We start from the raw sequence: 20965 nt of genomic DNA, 5'->3' as shown, positions 1-20965 counted from the left end.
TGCATGAGGTTACTTTGATCCTCAAGTTATTAGCGACAGCGCAAGAGGGCGGTATGAACACTTGAGAGACCAATGGTGATCCCTCAACAAGATCTTATAGCACAAAAGTAGATTCATGTGAACAATTGCAATATTCGTTTTTCTCAATATTATAGGCAAACGTAAAACTCTTGAAATTAGATGAATTCATATTTGTTTGGTTTTTAGATCCAGATTGTTAAGCATGGCACTCTTCACAGCATTCACTGTATGTTTCGCGCGTTTTTCTGTGGTGGTTTAATGCATTCAATTGCTATGTTAGGCCTATACTTTAGAACTTTGACCAAATTCACTTTGCTGTTCGCAGATGTGACAGTCTGGGAAGATGTCACTCAGCCCTTTCCCTTGGGAAAGTTTTACGTTTAACACATTACCTGCTAGAATTTGTACATCATTTAGCGACGACGTGTTGCCACTGGAAGTGCGATGGTTCCCACAGCACACGTTTCCCTTTAAATGTAAATTCAGTTGAAATATAATTACACCTGAATACAATTATTTACCACATACACTCCTCTACGTATTTATTTGGACAGTGAAGGTAAAACATTCTGTACTCCAGATTTGAGATTTTAGAACAGTACAGAATGTCATTTTCACAATTTAGAAATTAAATAATCTCACCCCCCCCCCATTTGAAGGTGTCATAAATATTTGGACAAATTCACTTATTTGTATTAATATAGGCGATGTGTATTAAAGTAGTCTAAAGTTTAGTATTTGGTCCCATATTCATAGCATGCAATGACTACCAAACTTGTGACTCCACAAACTTCTTGCATGCATTTTCAGTTTGTCTTGGTTGTGTTTCAAATGATGTTGTGACCAATAGAAATGAATGGTAAAGGATGTATTGTGTCATTTTGAAGTCACTTTTATTGTAAATAAGAATATAATATGTTTCTGAACACTTCTACATTCATGTGGATTCTACCATGATTGTGGATCATTATTACTCGTTAATAGTCGTTATTAATAGGGGGAGATCAAGCTGATACTAACTGTTATAGGCCTATTTCTATTTTGCCCTGTTTATCAAAAGTGTTGGGAAAACCTGTCAACAATCAACTGACTGGTTTCTGAGGGGCCTTTGGTCTGGTTTGCTAACTACCTCTCTCAAAGAGTGCAGTGTATAAAGTCAGAACATCTGCTGTCACAGCCACTGCCTGTAACCCAAGACTCGATCCTAGGCCCCACGCTCAATTTACATCAACAACAAGCTCAGGCCGTAGGAAGCTCTCTCATTCATTTATATGCAGATGATACAGTCTTATACTCCGCTGACCCCTCCCCGGATTTTGTGTTAAAGGCTCTACAACAAAGCTTGCTTAGTGTTCAACACTCCAAAACAAAGGTAATGTGGTTTGGTAAGAAGAATGCCCCTCTACCCACAGGTGTGACTACTACCTCTGAGGGTTTAGAGGTAGTCACCTCATACAAGTACTTGGGAGAATGGCTAGACATACACTGTCCTTCTCTCAGCACATATCAAAGCTGCAGGCTAAATTTAAATCTAGACTAGGTTTCCTCTATCGTAATTGCTCCTCTTTCACCCCTGCTGCCAAACTAACCCTGATTCAGATGACCACCCTACCCATGCTAGATTACGGAGATATAATTTATAGATCGTCAGGGTAAGGGCGGCAGGGTAACCTAGTGTTTAGAGCGTTGGCCTAGTAACCGGAAGGTTGCAAGTTCAAATCCCCGAGCTGATAAGGTACAAGTCTGTCTTTCTCCCCCTGAACAGGCAGTTAATCCACTGTACCTAGGCTCTCATTTCGAATAAGAATTTGCCTAGTTAAATAAGTTAAGATTCCAATTTAAAAATGTAATCGGCAGGTAAGGGTGCTCTCGACTGGCTAGATGTTCTTTACCATTCGGCCAACAGATTTGCCACCGATGCTCCTCATAGGACACATCACTGCACTCTGTACTCCTCTATAAACTGGTCATCTCTGTATACCTGTCGCAATAACCACTGGTTGATGCTTATTTATAAAACCCTCTTAGGTCTCATTCCCCTCTATCTGAGATATATACTGCAGCCCTCATCCTCCACATACAACACCCGTTCTGCCAGTCACGTTCTGTTAAAGGTCCCCAAAACAAACATCCCAGGGTCGCTCCTCTTTACAGTTCGCTGCAGCTAGCGACTGGAACGAGCTGCAACAAACACTCAAACTGGACAGTTTTTTCTCCATCTCTTTGTTCAAAGACTCAATCATGGACACTGTTACTGACAGTTGTGGCTGCTTTGCGTTATGTATTGTTGTCTCTACCTTATTGCCCTTTGTGCTGTTGTCTGTGCCCAATAATGTTTGTACCATGTTGTGCTGCTACCATGTTGTGCTGCTGCCATGAAGTGTTGCTACCATGTTGTTGTCATGTTGTGTTGCTACCATGCTGTGTTGTCATTTGTTGCTGCCTTGTTATGTTATTGTCTTAGGTCTCTCCTTATGTAATGTTGTGTTGTCTCTCATTTCGTGATGTGTGTTTTATCCTATATTTGTATTTTATTTTTAATCCCAGCCCCCATCTCCGCGGGAGGCCTTTTGCTATGCTCTCATTGTAAATAAGAATGTGTTCTTAACTGACTAGTTAAATAAAATTAAATGTTACCGTGTATGCATTCCAGGGCAGATATTTAAATAAGGGTATCAGTAAAATTACCTGAAAGTGCTATCCGGAGTGCGAATTATACTGTGACATTCGGGGTTCTCTATTTATGTATGCACGTGCACGATCTACTGTCGCTTTATATGGGCATTATAGTAAAGGCATGTCAATTAAATGTAAAAATGTAATACCTTCTAATGTGTCCTGAACACAACCAGTCATGATGTTTTAATTTGATTGTCAATAAAATGTATTCCAAAATAAGTTTAGCATCCCATTTTAGTGGAAAAGGACATATATTGTCAACACCATTAGTGTAATGACATTCAGCCTACAAAGTGGCTTGTATTCATGGGATGCCAGGCTTCCCCCCATAAAATGACCATAAAAAAGAAACAAACTTATACAATTATTTCTCGTTCATGTCTATCAGTGTTTAATAACTTTCCTTCAATTCGCAAGAGGCTGAATCTATTTCACAAGAAAAAGCATCCGAGCAAGGCAAACACTTCTCTGTCTTAGTATCTGTAGCCCATGTAGTTGATGCTGTTTGGCCAACAAAGATGACATGATTGATGCTGTCGGCGAGTGTCTTGGTCAAAATGATCTACAGGCTATATTCAGAGACGACCTATCAGATCTCTGAATTTCTGGGGGGTCACAGATATAAGTGGAGCGGTGGCCACCCTGTGTCACCTCCTGGATATGCCACTGCCCACCATTACCAATAAAAGGGGAGTTTAGTATTTCTTTTTTTGGGGGGGGGGGGGGTTATGCTATTCATGCCTCTGTAACTTTCTCACTCATCATTATTCATGATTCATTCATGAGTATCCGTAACCATGGTAGCACCCATTCATGTACAACTGTTCAGAAACATATTCTATTCTTATTTTAAATAAAAAAGTGACTCCAAAATTACACAATACATTATTTACCATTCATTGCATGCAACAAGACAAGTTTGTAGAGTCAAAAGCTTGATGTCGTCATTGTGAGCTGTAACATATGGGACAAAATACTAAACGTTTGATTAAATGTAATAAATATAAGATAATTTGTCCAAATACTTATGACACCTTCAAATGAGGGGACCAGATACATAAAGTGCTTTAATTTGTAAACGGTAAAACAGATATGTATGAAAATATCCTCAAATAAAAGATGACATTCTACAGGCTCTATTGTCGCCTCATATTAAACATTTGATGTGAAATCCAAAAGAATAGAGCCAAATAAAAAGTTTTAGCTTCACTTTCCAAATAAATACGTAGGGGAGTGTAGTTAGCTACGTAACATCCTCAGCTTGTCTGTATAAATACGTCAAAAAAGGTCTGTGCATAAAATGTTTTGCCAAATGGAATAGGCCATTGTGGCTGTGCGTGTGCCTGTCTGTATTTAAGAGACTGAGGTGTCACTTAATTCATTTGTAAATCCGTGTCACACTGGAGACTCGTCAACTCTCGCCTACACCTCTCTTGTAATTACAATACGCGTGCCATTTCTTAGTGCTTTCATACACGTGCCCACTGGTGTTACCACGGATGTGATGGCTTGTACAGAAGTGCCACGAGGTCCTCTTTGGGCCTCTAACACAAGTTGTTAAACGTGGGACAGCGTGAGAAAGCGCGACAATGATCTGTGTCGAAATAATTTAAACCAACAGCTCTCAACACTTCACTGGGTAACATTGGCCATCAGTCCGTTTCAATAGGCCTACATTTTTACACAACATTATGCTATTTACCCTCCGTATGACTATCTTGACGTCTTCTATGAATTCACTTTGTATGACATGTATAACTTGTAAAGGGTACTCTACTGTATTTCAACAGTACAAGGCGCGGGGAAGCTCATGGATTGGCTACCGGTGACAATGGGAGGAGTCCAAAGTAATCTCCTATTCCTATGAATTTAAAAGTCGTCCAGAGACAGAAATGCCATATTGTGATTCTTCTTCAGAGACACAGCACAGAGAAATACTACTGTTCTTCTTGATTATTTACATCTGGACATTCTCTGAACTCTGGAAATACACTTTTTAAGGAAAAGAGCAGCTTGTTCGTTAAGAAAGATGAAACCACTTGAAGAAAAAGAGAACAGGAAAATTGACAGAAAGGTAAAATTTGAAACGACAACATTCATCAGTATATCTGTAATACATATTAGTCAATCAAAATCGATTTTAACAAAAAATGTAGGCCTATTTTGTTGTTAGCTTGTTGACTGAAATTGGAATAACAATGTGTTCCTAAAATGTACCAAAGTAACTAGTCCTATGATGTAAATATATTTAGGTTTTAGGAGCCCTTACTGTAGTATAAAGTGACTGTTTCAGACACACTGGTTTACCAGAGACACTGGTCTAATCTCCCTGGTCTGATCTCCTTTCATCTTTCTCTTGTAGCTCCTCAAGCCTCAGGTGGAGAGACGTCGGAGAGAGAGAATGAACCACAGTCTGGAGAGCCTGAGAACCCTGCTGCTGCAGGGACCACTACTTCAGGTATGAAGTTCACCTCTAACTTGACTCTGCTCTAAATGCAGCTCATACAGGTGTCAGCTCCTCTGGGAAGTACAGCATGACTGTGCATTAATCTAACCTCTCTTTCTCTCCAACAGGGTGTGACTCAGCGTAGAGTGGAGAAAGCTGAGATCCTGGAACACACTGTTCTCTTTCTCCAGAACACTGGAGATGGGGACAGGAAGAAAGGTGAAGATGGAGAAAAGCAACATCCCTTCAAGGATGGCTTCTCAGGCTGCCTGCAGAGAGCTGCACACTTCCTGGGGCAGGAAGAGGAGGGTCTGCAGCTGGAGGCAGCACTGAACTCTACTTTCTCTGCTCGGCTGAACAGCCATGCCTGTATGAACACCGAAGTTCTGGCTAAAGCCCACTCTTCCAACTCTCTGCCCAGCACAACGTGCCACCAGTCCTCAAACCTGATGAAGATACAGGAGTCCCACTACAGACAACAGCTTTGTGAAGTCTACAGGAGACATCTTTCTTATGCTCACAGAGCTCCACTCCGACATGGAGATCCCAAACCTCCACAGCTGCCCCACAGACACGCTGACAAAGAAGCCCAATCCCAGAACCTCCCAGGCAGCCAGTCTGTGTGGAGGCCTTGGCCCTGATCTAGCAGAGGAGCCTGAATTGGGATATTGAACTGTAAAACAACTCTAATATCCTATGAACTGATAACCAGGATGCCACATCCTTTTCTGCTGAGGTTGCTATGTTGTTATTAATTTATGCAGTGTTGTGAACACCGGACTCAGAGACTCCATAGATTTGCAGTTATATGACAATGTTTTACTGCAAAGAAAATATCAATTCGAAATATTGTACAATTTCTCTATACTTTAGTATTACAACATGTACTAAGTTGAAGTACTCTGATATCTTGTCTATTTTTGCACATTAATTTATTCTGTGACTTGTTCCTTTGTTTTTCCAGATATATAGGCCTGTATGTTGAAATACAAATAAAACACATTCCTTTAAAATCATTGTCTCAATGGTATCTTAATCCTTAATGTATTAAAGTGTCAAATGTGTTTTTGGTTATTGTTGTCATCTGCTTTCTCAGCCAGACATTCAATAATTAAATGACTTATTTACCATTCAACCAACTCAAGGTGTCAAGTTCTGATGCCAGTTAAAAGTACTGCAAAGTTTTCATAGATTTTCATGTCATTGATAGCTGGCATGTGTGTGTTTAAGTCAAAGGTGCGAAGAGACCACGCGCTTTAACACCTGTTACCTCCCGGTCAAGAAGAGCAAAGGGTTCAGAGACAGCGACCTCCAATCACACTTCAAACTCAAACGAAAGTTTTTAGGGCCTTTTTTTTACAACCCGAGAGAATGCGGTAGGACGGAAACAAGGGGTTTCTCTCGACTTAGAAAAATGATGTCCTCCTCTACCTCTTGGAATATAGGAGTGAATCATTCATTCCCAAGCATTTTATTCAGAGGTTCATGGTAAAATATTTATTTTTCCTTAATTTAAAAAAACGTATTGTTTTATTCGAAGTATATTTTATATAGGCTTTATAACAAATTATGCCTAAAACAGCAGTGGGACAGCCTTGGTGTAAGGAACGTTTACAACTATAGAACGATTTACTCTCAAAAATCGAGAGTAAACTATAGTCTGAAAGCGAATTCCAACGTAATTAACAATAATTAATATTAGTAAGTCTGAGCTAATAATATTTAACAAATGTTGTTCATCATCAGTACAATTACAATGTGTGTATATTAAAAATAGTCTGACTTGATCCGATTAATTTACGTCGGGGACGCAATACATATTTCTTAAACAGGATATATATTTATCTATATCACCATATTATTCGGTTATTAGAATGTTCTGTGATGGAATCTCAACTAACTCCAACAATATTATAAATTCCCACTACCTTTATCAGACGAAGTACCTTTTACAGCATGTGGCTCAATATAGGCCGCATTTTTCATAATGATTATCCTGAAGTAGTTATATTGACAAGCCAAGAAAATGAGGAGACCAAAATCATATATGGTCCCTGATGTGATACACTGGGAAATTATCCTGAGATTGTTCCCTTGGGAAAAGGTGTAGGATAGACAACAGTTTGTTCTTTATTACCTGTTAGAAATTGTACATCATTTAGCAAAAGCCACCACTGACTGTCTGATGGAGCATTCCCAGGTTCCCAATTCTCACCGGTACACATCGACATCTGAAATGTCAATTAACATAGGCTAATATAACAATATAATTCAATCTAAATAATAGTATATATTTAATAGTCAATTGTATTAAAGCAATATTCATCTACTAGCGACAGGTAGCCTAGTGGTTAGAGCGTTGGACTGACAACCGGAATGTTGCTGGCTCATTGACTTGGTCAAATGATACGTCGTTCTGAACATGGCAGTTGATGGAGTTTGTCATTGTAAATAAGAACTTGTTTTTTTTAACTGACTTGCCTAGTTAAATAAAGGGTTAAAAAAAATAAACGAAGTCAAAAACACGTGTTGGGTCTGTGCGTAAAATTCTGTGGCAACTGGAATGGGCAATACCTTTTGGCTGTGCGTGTGACAGTGTGTTTGAGAGGCTGAGGTGTCACTTAATTAAGTTGTAAATCCGTGTCACACTGGAGACTCGTCCACTCTCGCCAACACCTCTCTCGTAATTACAATACGCGTGCCATTTGTTAGCGCTTTCGAAAACATGCCCACGGGTGTTACTGCGGATGTGATGGATTCTACAGAAGCACCATGAGGTCCTCTTTGATACACAAGTTGCTAAACGTGGGACAGCGTCCGAAAGGAAGACAATGAGCAATGTCGAAATAATTTCAACCAACTGCTCTCTTTGCTTCACTGTGTTACATTGGCTATCAGTCCGTTTCAATAGGCCTAAAGATTTTTAAACCCAATTATGCTATTTATCCTGCTTATGAATATCCTGACTTCTTCCACGAATTCACTTTGTATGACATGTATAACTTGTAAAGGGTACTCTTCTGTACTTCAACAGTACAAGGCGCGGGGAAGCTCAGGGATTGGCTACCGGTGGCAATGGGAGGAGTCCAAAGTCATCTCCTATTCCTATGAATTTAAAAGTCGCCCAGAGACAGAAATGCCATATCGAGGCTCAACTTCAGAGACACAGCACATAGAAATACTACTATTCTTCTTGATTATTTACATGTGGACATTCTTTGACCTCTTTAAAAATACACAATTTAAGGATATTAGTAGCTTGTTAATGAGCAAAGATGAAACCACTTGGGGGAACAGAGAACAGGAAAACTGACAGAAAGGTAAAATTTGAACCTTTGAAGTGATTATATTCATCAGCATATCTGTAATACCTATTAGTCAATAACAATCGATTTTCACTAAAAGATGTAGGCCTATTTTGTTCATAGCTTGTCTGATCTCAGCTTGTTAACAGATATTGGAATAACAGTGTGTTCCTAAAATGCACCTATGGAGCTAGTCCTACCACGTACATAGATGTAGATTTTAGGAGCCCTTACTGTTGTACAAAGTGACTGTTTCAGACACACTGGATTACAAGAGACACTGGTCTAATCTACCTGGTCTGATCTCCTTTCATCTTTCTCTTGTAGCTCCTCAAGCTACAGGTGGAGAGACGTCGGAGAGAGAGAATAAATCACAGTCTGGAGAGCCTGAGAACCCTGCTGCTGCAGGGACCACTACATCATGTATGATGTTCACCTCTAACTTGACTCTGCTCTAAATGCAGCTCATACAGGTGTCAGCTCCTCTGAGAAGTATAGCATGACTGTATATTAATCTGCCCTCTCTTTCTCTCCAACAGGGTGTGACTCAGCGTAGAGTGGAGAAAGCTGAGATCCTGGAACACACTGTTCTCTTTCTCCAGAACACTGGAGATGGGGACAGGAAGAAAGGTGAAGATGGAGAAAAGCAACATCCCTTCCAGGATGGCTTCTCCGGCTGCCTGCAGAGAGCTGCACACTTCCTGGGGCAGGAAGAGGAGGGTCTGCAGCTGGAGGCAGCACTGAACTCTACTTTCTCTGCTCGGCTGAACAGCCAAGCCTGTATGAACCCCGAAGTTCGGGCTAAAGTCCACTCTTCCAACTCTCTGCCCAGCACAACGTGCCACCAGTCCTCAAACCTGATGAAGATACAGGAGTCCCACTACAGACAACAGCTTTGTGATGTCTACAGGAGACATCTGTCTCATGCTCACAGAGCTCCACTCCGACATGGAGATCCCAAACCTCCCCAGCTGCCCCACAGACACGCTGACAAAGAAGCCCAATCCCAGAACCTCCCAGGCAGCCAGTCTGTGTGGAGGCCTTGGCCCTGATCTAGCAGAGGAGCCTGAATTGGGATATTGAACTGTAAAACAACTCTAATATCCTATGAACTGATAACCAGGATGCCACATCCTTTTCTGCTGAGGTTGCTATGTTGTTATTAATTTATGCAGTGTTGTGAACACCTGACTCAGAGACTCCATAGATGTGCAGTTATATGACAATGTTGTACTGCAAAGAATATATCAATTCAAAATATTGTACAATTTCTCTATACTTTAGTATTACAACATGTACTATGTATAAGTTGTAGTACTCTGATATCTTGTCTATTTTTGCACATTAATTTATTCTGTGACTTGTTCCTTTGTTGTTCCAGATATATAGGCCTGTATGTTGAAATACAAATAAAACACATTCCTTTAAAATCATTGTCTCAATGGTATCTTAATCCGTAATGTATTAAAGTGTCAAATGTGTTTCTGGTTATTGTTGTCATCTGCTTTCTCAGTCAGACATTCAATAATTAAATGACTTATTTACCATTAAACCAACTCAAAGTGTCAAGTTCTGATGCCAGTTAAAAGTACTGCAAAGTTTTCATAGATTTTCATTTCATTGATAGCTGGCATGTGTGTGTTTAAGTCAAAGGTGCGAAGAGACCACGCGCTTTAACACCTGTTACCTCCCGGTCAAGAAGAGCAAAGGGTTCAGAGACAACGACCTCCAATCACACTTCAAACTCAAACGAAGGTTTTTAGGGACTTTTTTACAACCCCAGAGAATGCGGAATGGCGGAAACAGGCGGTTTCTCTCGACTTAGAATAATGATGTCCTCCTCTACTTCTTGGAATATAGGAATTAATCATTAATTCACAGCATTTTATTCAGTAGTTCATGGTAAAATATTTATTTTTCCTTAATTGAAAAAACGTATTTTTTATCCGAAGTATATTTTATATAGGCTTTATGACAAATTATGCCTAAAACAGCAGTGAGACAGCCTTGGTGTAAGGAAGGTTTACAACTATAGAACGATTTACTCTCAAATGTTGAGAGTATCCTATAGTCTGAAAGAGAATTCCAACGTAATTAACATTAATTAATATTAGTAAGTCTGAGCTAATAATATTTAACAAATGTGGTTCATCATCAGTACAATTACAATGTGTGTATATTAAAAATAGTCTGACTCGATCCGATTGATTTAAGTCGGGGACGGAATACATATTTCTTAAACAGTATATATATTTATCTATATCACCATATTATTCGGTTATTAGAATGTTCTGTGATGGAATCTCAACTAATTCCAACAATATTATAAATGCACACTACCTTTATCAGACGAAGTACATTTTACAGCATGTGGCTCAATATAGGCCGCATTTTTTAAATATAACCTTTAACCTGAAATAGTTATATTGACAAGCCAACAAGATGAGGAGACCAAAATCATATATGGTCCCTGATGTGATACACTGGGAAATTGTCCTGAGATTGTTCCCTTGGGAAAAGGTGTAGGATAGACAACAGTTTGTTCTTTATTACCTGTTAGAAATTGTACATCATTCGGCAAATACCGCCACCGACTGCCTGGTGGAGCATTCCCAGGTTCCCAGTTCTCACGCGCACACATTGACCTCTGAAATGTTAATTAACATAGGCTAATATAACAATATAATTCAATCTAAATAATAGTGTAAGAGTCAATTGTATTAAAGCAATATTCATCCACTAACAAAGTCAGAAGCGCCTGTTGGTTCTGTGCGTAAAAGTTTGTGCCAATTGGAATGGGCAATACCGTGTGGCTGTGCGTGTGCCTGTCTGTGTTTGAGAGGCTGAGGTGTCACTTAATTCATTTGTAAATCCGTGTCACACTGGAGACTCGTCGACTCTCCCCTACACCTCCATTGTTATAATTACAATACGCGTGCCTTTTTTTAGCGCTTTAACACACGTGCCCAGGGGTTTTTACTGCGGATGTGATGGATTCTACAGAAGCACCATGAGGTCCTATTTGATATACAAGTTGTTAAACCTGGGACCCCGTGAGAAAGCATGACAATGATCTGTGTCAAACTAACTTAAAACCAACTACTTTCATCACTTCACTGGGTTATATTGGACATCAGCCTGTTTCAATGTGCCTACAGATTGGTACTCCCCATTATGCTATTTATCCTTCTTATGACTATCCTGACTTCCACGAATTCACTTTGTATGACATTTATAACTTATACAGGCTACTCTACTGTATTTCAACAGTACAAGGCTTGTGCCGGGAAGCTCAGGGTTCGGCTACCGGTGGCAATGGGAGGAGTACTGAGTCACCTCTTATTCCTATGGACTTAAAAGAGGTTCAGAGACAGAATGCCAGATTCAGTGACACAGAATAGAGAAATACTACTGTTCTTCTTGATGATTTACATCTGAACCTTCTCTGACCTCTGGATGAAGGACAACAGCCGCTTGTTGATTAACAAAGATGAAACCACTTGGGGAAAAAGAGAGCAGGGAAATTGACAGAATGGTAAGAATTTAACCTTTGTTGTGATTATATTTATCAGTATATCTGCAATACATATTAGTCAAACAAAATCGATTTGAACTAAAACATGTACGCCTATTTAGTTGTTAGCTTTTTATAGAAATTGGAATAACAATTTGTTCCTAAAATGTACCTATGGACCTAGTCCTACCATGTACATAGATTTAGGTTTTAGGAGCCCTTACTGTTGTACAAAGTGACTGTTTCAGACACACTGGTTTACCAGAGACACTGGTCTAATCTCCCTGGTCTGATCTCCTTTCATCTTTCTCTTGTAGCTCCTCAAGCCTCAGGTGGAGAGACGTAGGAGAGAGAGAATGAACCACAGTCTGGAGAGCCTGAGAACCCTGCTGCTGCAGGGACCACTACATCAGGTATGAAGTTCCATTCTAACTTGACTCTGCTCTAAATGAAGCTCATACAGGTGTCAGCTCCTCTGAGAAGTATAGCATGACTGCGCATTAATCTGCCCTCTCTTTCTCTCCAACAGGATGTGACTCAGCGTAGGGTGGAGAAAGCTGAGATCCTGAAACACACTGTTCTCTTTCTCCAGAACACTGGAGATGGGGACAGAAAGAAAGGTGAAGATAGAGAAAAGCAACATCCCTTCCAGGATGGCTTCTCAGGCTGCCTGCAGAGAGCTGCACACTTCCTGGGGCAGGAAGAGGAGGGTCTGCAGCTGGAGGCAGCACTGAACTCTACTATCTCTGCTCGGCTGAACAGCCAAGCCTGTATGAACCCCGAAGTTCGGGCTAAAGCCCACTCTTCCAACTCTCTGCCCAGCACAACGTGCCACCAGTCCTCACACCTGATGAAGATACAGGAGTCCCACTACAGACAACAGCTTTGTGAAGTCTACAGGAGAAATCTGTCTCATGCTCACAGAGCTCCACTCCGACATGGAGATCCCAAACCTCCCCAGCTGCCCCACAGACACGCTGACAAAGAAGCCCAATCCCAGAACCTCCCAGGCAGCCAGTCTGTGTGGAGGCCTTGGCCCTGATCTAGCAGAGGAGCCTGAATTGGGATATTGAACTGTAAAACAACTCTAATATAATATGAACTGATAACCAGGATGCCACATCCTTTTCTGCTGAGGTTGCTATGTTGTTATTAATTTATGCAGTGTTGTGAAAACCTGACTCAGAGACTCCATAGATTTGCAGTTATATGACACGGTTGTACTGCAAAGAATATATCAATTCAAAATATTGTACAATTTCTCTATACTTTAGTATTACAACATGTACTATGTATAAGTTGTAGTACTCTGATATCTTGTCTATTTTTGCACATTAATTTATTCTGTGACTTGTTCCTTTGTTTTTCCAGATATATAGGCCTGTATGTTGAAATACAAATAAAACACATTCCTTTAAAAGCATTGTCTCAATGGTATCTTAATCCTTAATGTATTAAAGTGTCAAATGTGTTTCTGGTTATTGTTGTCATCTGCTTTCTCAGTCAGACATTCAATAATTAAATGACTTATTTACCATTCAACCAACTCAAGGTGTCAAGTTCTGATGCCAGTTAAAAGTACTGCAAAGTTTTCATAGATTTTAATTTCATTGATAGCTGGCATGTGTGTGTTTAAGTCAAAGGTGCGAAGAGACCACGCGCTTTAACACCTGTTACCTCCCGGTCAAGAAGAGCAAAGGGTTCAGAGACAGCGTCCTCCAATCACACTTCAAACTCAAACGAAGGTTTTTAGGGCCTGTTTTACAAACCTAGTAAATGCGGAATGACGGAAACAAGGGGTTTTCTCTCGACATTATACAAAAATGATGTCTTCCTCTTCCTCTTGGAATTTGGAATTGATTATTCATTCACAGTATTTTGATCAGAGGATCATGGTAAAATATTTATTTTTCCTTAATTGAAAAAAACGTATTTTTTATCCAAAGTATATTTTATATAGGCTTTATGACAAATTATGCCTAAAACAGCAGTGAGACAGCCTTGGTGTAAGGATCGTTTACAACTATAGAACGATTTACTCTCAAATGTTGAGAGTAACCTATAGTCTGAAAGCGAATTCCAACGTAATTAACATTCATTAATATTAGTAAGTCTGAGCTAATAATATTTAACAAATGTGGTTCATCATCAGTATCACCATATTATTCGGTTATTAGAATGTTCTGTGATGGAATCTCAACTAATTCCAACAATATTATAAACTCACACGGTGGCAGCGTAGCCTAGTGCTTAGAGCGTTGGACTAGTAACCGGAAGGTTTCGAGTTCAAACCCCGAGCTGACAAGGTGCAAATCTGTCGTTCTGCAGGCATTTCCTAGGCCTTCATTGAAAATAAGAATATGTTTTTAACTGACTTGCCTGGTTAAATAAAGGTAAAAAAATATATTAAAAAATCACACTACCTTTATCAGACGAAGTACCTTTTACAGCATGTAAAGGCCGCATTTTTTAAATATAACCTTTAACCTGAAATAGTTATATTGACAAGCCAAGAAAATGAGGAGACCAAAATCATATATGGTCCCTGATGTGATACACTGGGAAATTGTCCTGAGATTGTTCCCTTGGGAAAAGGTGTAGGATAGACAACAGTTTGTTCTTTATTACCTGTTAGAAATTGTACATCATTAGGCAAATACCGCCACCGACTGCCTGGTGGAGCATTCCCAGGTTCCCAGTTCTCACGCGCACACATTGACCTCTGAAATGTTAATTAACATAGGATAATATAACAATATAATTAAATCTAAATAATAGTGTAAGAGTCAATTGTATTAAAGCAATATTCATCCACTAACAAAGTCAGAAGCGCGTGTTGGTTCTGTGCGTAAAAGGTTGTGCCAATTGGAATGGGCAATACCGTGTGGCTGTGCGTGTGCCTGTCTGTGTTTGAGAGGCTGAGGTGTCACTTAATTCATTTGTAAATCCGTGCCACACTGGAGACTCGTCGACTCTCCCCTACACCTCCATTGTTATAATTACAATACGCGTGCCTTTTTTTTAGCGCTTTAACACACGTGCCCAGGGGTTTTTACTGCGGATGTGATGGATTCTACAGAAGCACCATGAGGTCCTATTTGATATACAAGTTGTTAAACCTGGGACCCCGTGAGAAAGCATGACAATGATCTGTGTCAAACTAACTTAAAACCAACTACTTTCATCACTTCACTGGGTTATATTGGACATCAGCCTGTTTCAATGTGCCTACAGATTGGTACTCCCCATTATGCTATTTATCCTTCTTATGACTATCCTGACTTCCACGAATTCACTTTGTATGACATTTATAACTTATACAGGCTACTCTACTGTATTTCAACAGTACAAGGCTTGTGCCGGGAAGCTCAGGGTTCGGCTACCGGTGGCAATGGGAGGAGTACTGAGTCACCTCTTATTCCTATGGACTTAAAAGAGGTTCAGAGACAGAATGCCAGATTCAGTGACACAGAATAGAGAAATACTACTGTTCTTCTTGATGATTTACATCTGAACCTTCTCTGACCTCTGGATGAAGGACAACAGCCGCTTGTTGATTAACAAAGATGAAACCACTTGGGGAAAAAGAGAGCAGGGAAATTGACAGAATGGTAAGAATTTAACCTTTGTTGTGATTATATTTATCAGTATATCTGCAATACATATTAGTCAAACAAAATCGATTTGAACTAAAACATGTACGCCTATTTAGTTGTTAGCTTTTTATAGAAATTGGAATAACAATTTGTTCCTAAAATGTACCTATGGACCTAGTCCTACCATGTACATAGATTTAGGTTTTAGGAGCCCTTACTGTTGTACAAAGTGACTGTTTCAGACACACTGGTTTACCAGAGACACTGGTCTAATCTCCCTGGTCTGATCTCCTTTCATCTTTCTCTTGTAGCTCCTCAAGCCTCAGGTGGAGAGACGTAGGAGAGAGAGAATGAACCACAGTCTGGAGAGCCTGAGAACCCTGCTGCTGCAGGGACCACTACATCAGGTATGAAGTTCCATTCTAACTTGACTCTGCTCTAAATGAAGCTCATACAGGTGTCAGCTCCTCTGAGAAGTATAGCATGACTGCGCATTAATCTGCCCTCTCTTTCTCTCCAACAGGATGTGACTCAGCGTAGGGTGGAGAAAGCTGAGATCCTGAAACACACTGTTCTCTTTCTCCAGAACACTGGAGATGGGGACAGAAAGAAAGGTGAAGATAGAGAAAAGCAACATCCCTTCCAGGATGGCTTCTCAGGCTGCCTGCAGAGAGCTGCACACTTCCTGGGGCAGGAAGAGGAGGGTCTGCAGCTGGAGGCAGCACTGAACTCTACTATCTCTGCTCGGCTGAACAGCCAAGCCTGTATGAACCCCGGAAGTTCGGGCTAAAGCCCACTCTTCCAACTCTCTGCCCAGCACAACGTGCCACCAGTCCTCACACCTGATGAAGATACAGGAGTCCCACTACAGACAACAGCTTTGTGAAGTCTACAGGAGAAATCTGTCTCATGCTCACAGAGCTCCACTCCGACATGGAGATCCCAAACCTCCCCAGCTGCCCCACAGACACGCTGACAAAGAAGCCCAATCCCAGAACCTCCCAGGCAGCCAGTCTGTGTGGAGGCCTTGGCCCTGATCTAGCAGAGGAGCCTGAATTGGGATATTGAACTGTAAAACAACTCTAATATAATATGAACTGATAACCAGGATGCCACATCCTTTTCTGCTGAGGTTGCTATGTTGTTATTAATTTATGCAGTGTTGTGAAAACCTGACTCAGAGACTCCATAGATTTGCAGTTATATGACACGGTTGTACTGCAAAGAATATATCAATTCAAAATATTGTACAATTTCTCTATACTTTAGTATTACAACATGTACTATGTATAAGTTGTAGTACTCTGATATCTTGTCTATTTTTGCACATTAATTTATTCTGTGACTTGTTCCTTTGTTTTTCCAGATATATAGGCCTGTATGTTGAAATACAAATAAAACACATTCCTTTAAAAGCATTGTCTCAATGGTATCTTAATCCGTAATGTATTAAAGTGTCAAATGTGTTTCTGGTTATTGTTGTCATCTGCTTTCTCAGTCAGACATTCAATAATTAAATGACTTATTTACCATTCAACCAACTCAAGGTGTCAAGTTCTGATGCCAGTTAAAAGTACTGCAAAGTTTTCATAGATTTTAATTTCATTGATAGCTGGCATGTGTGTGTTTAAGTCAAAGGTGCGAAGAGACCACGCGCTTTAACACCTGTTACCTCCCGGTCAAGAAGAGCAAAGGGTTCAGAGACAGCGTCCTCCAATCACACTTCAAACTCAAACGAAGGTTTTTAGGGCCTGTTTTACAAACCTAGTAAATGCGGAATGACGGAAACAAGGGGTTTTCTCTCGACATTATACAAAAATGATGTCTTCCTCTTCCTCTTGGAATTTGGAATTGATTATTCATTCACAGTATTTTGATCAGAGGATCATGGTAAAATATTTATTTTTCCTTAATTGAAAAAAACGTATTTTTTATCCAAAGTATATTTTATATAGGCTTTATGACAAATTATGCCTAAAACAGCAGTGAGACAGCCTTGGTGTAAGGATCGTTTACAACTATAGAACGATTTACTCTCAAATGTTGAGAGTAACCTATAGTCTGAAAGCGAATTCCAACGTAATTAACATTCATTAATATTAGTAAGTCTGAGCTAATAATATTTAACAAATGTGGTTCATCATCAGTATCACCATATTATTCGGTTATTAGAATGTTCTGTGATGGAATCTCAACTAATTCCAACAATATTATAAACTCACACGGTGGCAGCGTAGCCTAGTGCTTAGAGCGTTGGACTAGTAACCGGAAGGTTTCGAGTTCAAACCCCCGAGCTGACAAGGTACAAATCTGTCGTTCTGCAGGCAGTTCCTAGGCCTTCATTGAAAATAAGAATATGTTTTTAACTGACTTGCCTGGTTAAATAAAGGTAAAAAAATATATTAAAAAATCACACTACCTTTATCAGACGAAGTACCTTTTACAGCATGTAAAGGCCGCATTTTTTAAATATAACCTTTAACCTGAAATAGTTATATTGACAAGCCAAGAAAATGAGGAGACCAAAATCATATATGGTCCCTGATGTGATACACTGGGAAATTGTCCTGAGATTGTTCCCTTGGGAAAAGGTGTAGGATAGACAACAGTTTGTTCTTTATTACCTGTTAGAAATTGTACATCATTAGGCAAATACCGCCACCGACTGCCTGGTGGAGCATTCCCAGGTTCCCAGTTCTCACGCGCACACATTGACCTCTGAAATGTTAATTAACATAGGATAATATAACAATATAATTAAATCTAAATAATAGTGTAAGAGTCAATTGTATTAAAGCAATATTCATCCACTAACAAAGTCAGAAGCGCGTGTTGGTTCTGTGCGTAAAAGGTTGTGCCAATTGGAATGGGCAATACCGTGTGGCTGTGCGTGTGCCTGTCTGTGTTTGAGAGGCTGAGGTGTCACTTAATTCATTTGTAAATCCGTGCCACACTGGAGACTCGTCGACTCTCCCCTACACCTCCATTGTTATAATTACAATACGCGTGCCTTTTTTTTAGCGCTTTAACACACGTGCCCAGGGGTTTTTACTGCGGATGTGATGGATTCTACAGAAGCACCATGAGGTCCTATTTGATATACAAGTTGTTAAACCTGGGACCCCGTGAGAAAGCATGACAATGATCTGTGTCAAACTAACTTAAAACCAACTACTTTCATCACTTCACTGGGTTATATTGGACATCAGCCTGTTTCAATGTGCCTACAGATTGGTACTCCCCATTATGCTATTTATCCTTCTTATGACTATCCTGACTTCCACGAATTCACTTTGTATGACATTTATAACTTATACAGGCTACTCTACTGTATTTCAACAGTACAAGGCTTGTGCCGGGAAGCTCAGGGTTCGGCTACCGGTGGCAATGGGAGGAGTACTGAGTCACCTCTTATTCCTATGGACTTAAAAGAGGTTCAGAGACAGAATGCCAGATTCAGTGACACAGAATAGAGAAATACTACTGTTCTTCTTGATGATTTACATCTGAACCTTCTCTGACCTCTGGATGAAGGACAACAGCCGCTTGTTGATTAACAAAGATGAAACCACTTGGGGAAAAAGAGAGCAGGGAAATTGACAGAATGGTAAGAATTTAACCTTTGTTGTGATTATATTTATCAGTATATCTGCAATACATATTAGTCAAACAAAATCGATTTGAACTAAAACATGTACGCCTATTTAGTTGTTAGCTTTTTATAGAAATTGGAATAACAATTTGTTCCTAAAATGTACCTATGGACCTAGTCCTACCATGTACATAGATTTAGGTTTTAGGAGCCCTTACTGTTGTACAAAGTGACTGTTTCAGACACACTGGTTTACCAGAGACACTGGTCTAATCTCCCTGGTCTGATCTCCTTTCATCTTTCTCTTGTAGCTCCTCAAGCCTCAGGTGGAGAGACGTAGGAGAGAGAGAATGAACCACAGTCTGGAGAGCCTGAGAACCCTGCTGCTGCAGGGACCACTACATCAGGTATGAAGTTCCATTCTAACTTGACTCTGCTCTAAATGAAGCTCATACAGGTGTCAGCTCCTCTGAGAAGTATAGCATGACTGCGCATTAATCTGCCCTCTCTTTCTCTCCAACAGGATGTGACTCAGCGTAGGGTGGAGAAAGCTGAGATCCTGAAACACACTGTTCTCTTTCTCCAGAACACTGGAGATGGGGACAGAAAGAAAGGTGAAGATAGAGAAAAGCAACATCCCTTCCAGGATGGCTTCTCAGGCTGCCTGCAGAGAGCTGCACACTTCCTGGGGCAGGAAGAGGAGGGTCTGCAGCTGGAGGCAGCACTGAACTCTACTATCTCTGCTCGGCTGAACAGCCAAGCCTGTATGAACCCCGAAGTTCGGGCTAAAGCCCACTCTTCCAACTCTCTGCCCAGCACAACGTGCCACCAGTCCTCACACCTGATGAAGATACAGGAGTCCCACTACAGACAACAGCTTTGTGAAGTCTACAGGAGAAATCTGTCTCATGCTCACAGAGCTCCACTCCGACATGGAGATCCCAAACCTCCCCAGCTGCCCCACAGACACGCTGACAAAGAAGCCCAATCCCAGAACCTCCCAGGCAGCCAGTCTGTGTGGAGGCCTTGGCCCTGATCTAGCAGAGGAGCCTGAATTGGGATATTGAACTGTAAAACAACTCTAATATAATATGAACTGATAACCAGGATGCCACATCCTTTTCTGCTGAGGTTGCTATGTTGTTATTAATTTATGCAGTGTTGTGAAAACCTGACTCAGAGACTCCATAGATTTGCAGTTATATGACACGGTTGTACTGCAAAGAATATATCAATTCAAAATATTGTACAATTTCTCTATACTTTAGTATTACAACATGTACTATGTATAAGTTGTAGTACTCTGATATCTTGTCTATTTTTGCACATTAATTTATTCTGTGACTTGTTCCTTTGTTTTTCCAGATATATAGGCCTGTATGTTGAAATACAAATAAAACACATTCCTTTAAAAGCATTGTCTCAATGGTATCTTAATCCGTAATGTATTAAAGTGTCAAATGTGTTTCTGGTTATTGTTGTCATCTGCTTTCTCAGTCAGACATTCAATAATTAAATGACTTATTTACCATTCAACCAACTCAAGGTGTCAAGTTCTGATGCCAGTTAAAAGTACTGCAAAGTTTTCATAGATTTTAATTTCATTGATAGCTGGCATGTGTGTGTTTAAGTCAAAGGTGCGAAGAGACCACGCGCTTTAACACCTGTTACCTCCCGGTCAAGAAGAGCAAAGGGTTCAGAGACAGCGTCCTCCAATCACACTTCAAACTCAAACGAAGGTTTTTAGGGCCTGTTTTACAAACCTAGTAAATGCGGAATGACGGAAACAAGGGGTTTTCTCTCGACATTATA

The 20965-nt window shown here is 40.2% G+C and overlaps 5 protein-coding genes across 5 annotated transcripts; all 5 read left to right on the top strand.

Moving 5' to 3' along the window:
- Window positions 1-4729: 4729 nt before the first annotated feature.
- Window positions 4730-5787, top strand: LOC124006879 (transcription factor HES-7.1-like). Its single transcript, XM_046317070.1, has 3 exons — window positions 4730-4774; window positions 5063-5158; window positions 5275-5787. The coding sequence occupies exons 1-3, from the start codon at window positions 4730-4732 to the stop codon at window positions 5785-5787; spliced, it is 654 nt and encodes a 217-aa protein (XP_046173026.1).
- A 2634-nt stretch (window positions 5788-8421) lies between these two features.
- Window positions 8422-9503, top strand: LOC124006878 (transcription factor HES-7.1-like). Its single transcript, XM_046317069.1, has 3 exons — window positions 8422-8466; window positions 8779-8874; window positions 8991-9503. Exons 1-3 carry the CDS (start codon window positions 8422-8424, stop codon window positions 9501-9503), a joined length of 654 nt encoding a protein of 217 aa, XP_046173025.1.
- Window positions 9504-11941: 2438 nt separating this feature from the next.
- Window positions 11942-13007, top strand: LOC124006877 (transcription factor HES-7.1-like). Its single transcript, XM_046317068.1, has 3 exons — window positions 11942-11986; window positions 12283-12378; window positions 12495-13007. The coding sequence occupies exons 1-3, from the start codon at window positions 11942-11944 to the stop codon at window positions 13005-13007; spliced, it is 654 nt and encodes a 217-aa protein (XP_046173024.1).
- Window positions 13008-15531: 2524 nt separating this feature from the next.
- On the top strand, window positions 15532-16629 carry LOC124006876 (transcription factor HES-7.1-like). Its single transcript, XM_046317067.1, has 4 exons — window positions 15532-15576; window positions 15873-15968; window positions 16085-16340; window positions 16481-16629. Exons 1-4 carry the CDS (start codon window positions 15532-15534, stop codon window positions 16627-16629), a joined length of 546 nt encoding a protein of 181 aa, XP_046173023.1.
- Window positions 16630-17824: 1195 nt separating this feature from the next.
- LOC124006875 (transcription factor HES-7.1-A-like) lies at window positions 17825-20189 on the top strand (the record flags this gene model as incomplete). Its single annotated transcript, XM_046317066.1, has 3 exons — window positions 17825-17833; window positions 19465-19560; window positions 19677-20189. Coding segments are annotated over 3 exons (618 nt in total), but the record flags the coding sequence as incomplete, so codon positions are not given.
- Window positions 20190-20965: the final 776 nt, after the last annotated feature.

Source organism: Oncorhynchus gorbuscha, linkage group LG20 (assembly GCF_021184085.1).
Source record: "Oncorhynchus gorbuscha isolate QuinsamMale2020 ecotype Even-year linkage group LG20, OgorEven_v1.0, whole genome shotgun sequence".
In the NCBI taxonomy this organism is placed as follows: domain Eukaryota; kingdom Metazoa; phylum Chordata; class Actinopteri; order Salmoniformes; family Salmonidae; genus Oncorhynchus; species Oncorhynchus gorbuscha.
Note: the sequence above shows the minus strand (reverse complement) of the source record. Positions and strands in the feature narration are given on the sequence as shown.

What these genes read in the sequence shown, in the direction of transcription:
- LOC124006879 (XM_046317070.1), top strand. Translation starts at nt 4,730, where the DNA reads ATGAAACCACTTGAAGAAAAAGAGAACAGGAAAATTGACAGAAAG. An exon ending in ACAGGAAAATTGACAGAAAG is followed by an intron (nt 4,775 to 5,062) that starts GTAAAATTTGAA and finishes TTTCTCTTGTAG; the next exon opens with CTCCTCAAGCCTCAGGTGGA. An exon ending in TGCAGGGACCACTACTTCAG is followed by an intron (nt 5,159 to 5,274) that starts GTATGAAGTTCA and finishes TCTCTCCAACAG; the next exon opens with GGTGTGACTCAGCGTAGAGT.
- LOC124006878 (XM_046317069.1), top strand. Translation starts at nt 8,422, where the DNA reads ATGAAACCACTTGGGGGAACAGAGAACAGGAAAACTGACAGAAAG. An exon ending in ACAGGAAAACTGACAGAAAG is followed by an intron (nt 8,467 to 8,778) that starts GTAAAATTTGAA and finishes TTTCTCTTGTAG; the next exon opens with CTCCTCAAGCTACAGGTGGA. An exon ending in TGCAGGGACCACTACATCAT is followed by an intron (nt 8,875 to 8,990) that starts GTATGATGTTCA and finishes TCTCTCCAACAG; the next exon opens with GGTGTGACTCAGCGTAGAGT.
- LOC124006877 (XM_046317068.1), top strand. Translation starts at nt 11,942, where the DNA reads ATGAAACCACTTGGGGAAAAAGAGAGCAGGGAAATTGACAGAATG. An exon ending in GCAGGGAAATTGACAGAATG is followed by an intron (nt 11,987 to 12,282) that starts GTAAGAATTTAA and finishes TTTCTCTTGTAG; the next exon opens with CTCCTCAAGCCTCAGGTGGA. An exon ending in TGCAGGGACCACTACATCAG is followed by an intron (nt 12,379 to 12,494) that starts GTATGAAGTTCC and finishes TCTCTCCAACAG; the next exon opens with GATGTGACTCAGCGTAGGGT.
- LOC124006876 (XM_046317067.1), top strand. Translation starts at nt 15,532, where the DNA reads ATGAAACCACTTGGGGAAAAAGAGAGCAGGGAAATTGACAGAATG. An exon ending in TGCAGGGACCACTACATCAG is followed by an intron (nt 15,969 to 16,084) that starts GTATGAAGTTCC and finishes TCTCTCCAACAG; the next exon opens with GATGTGACTCAGCGTAGGGT. An exon ending in AGCCTGTATGAACCCCGGAA is followed by an intron (nt 16,341 to 16,480) that starts GTTCGGGCTAAA and finishes TCATGCTCACAG; the next exon opens with AGCTCCACTCCGACATGGAG.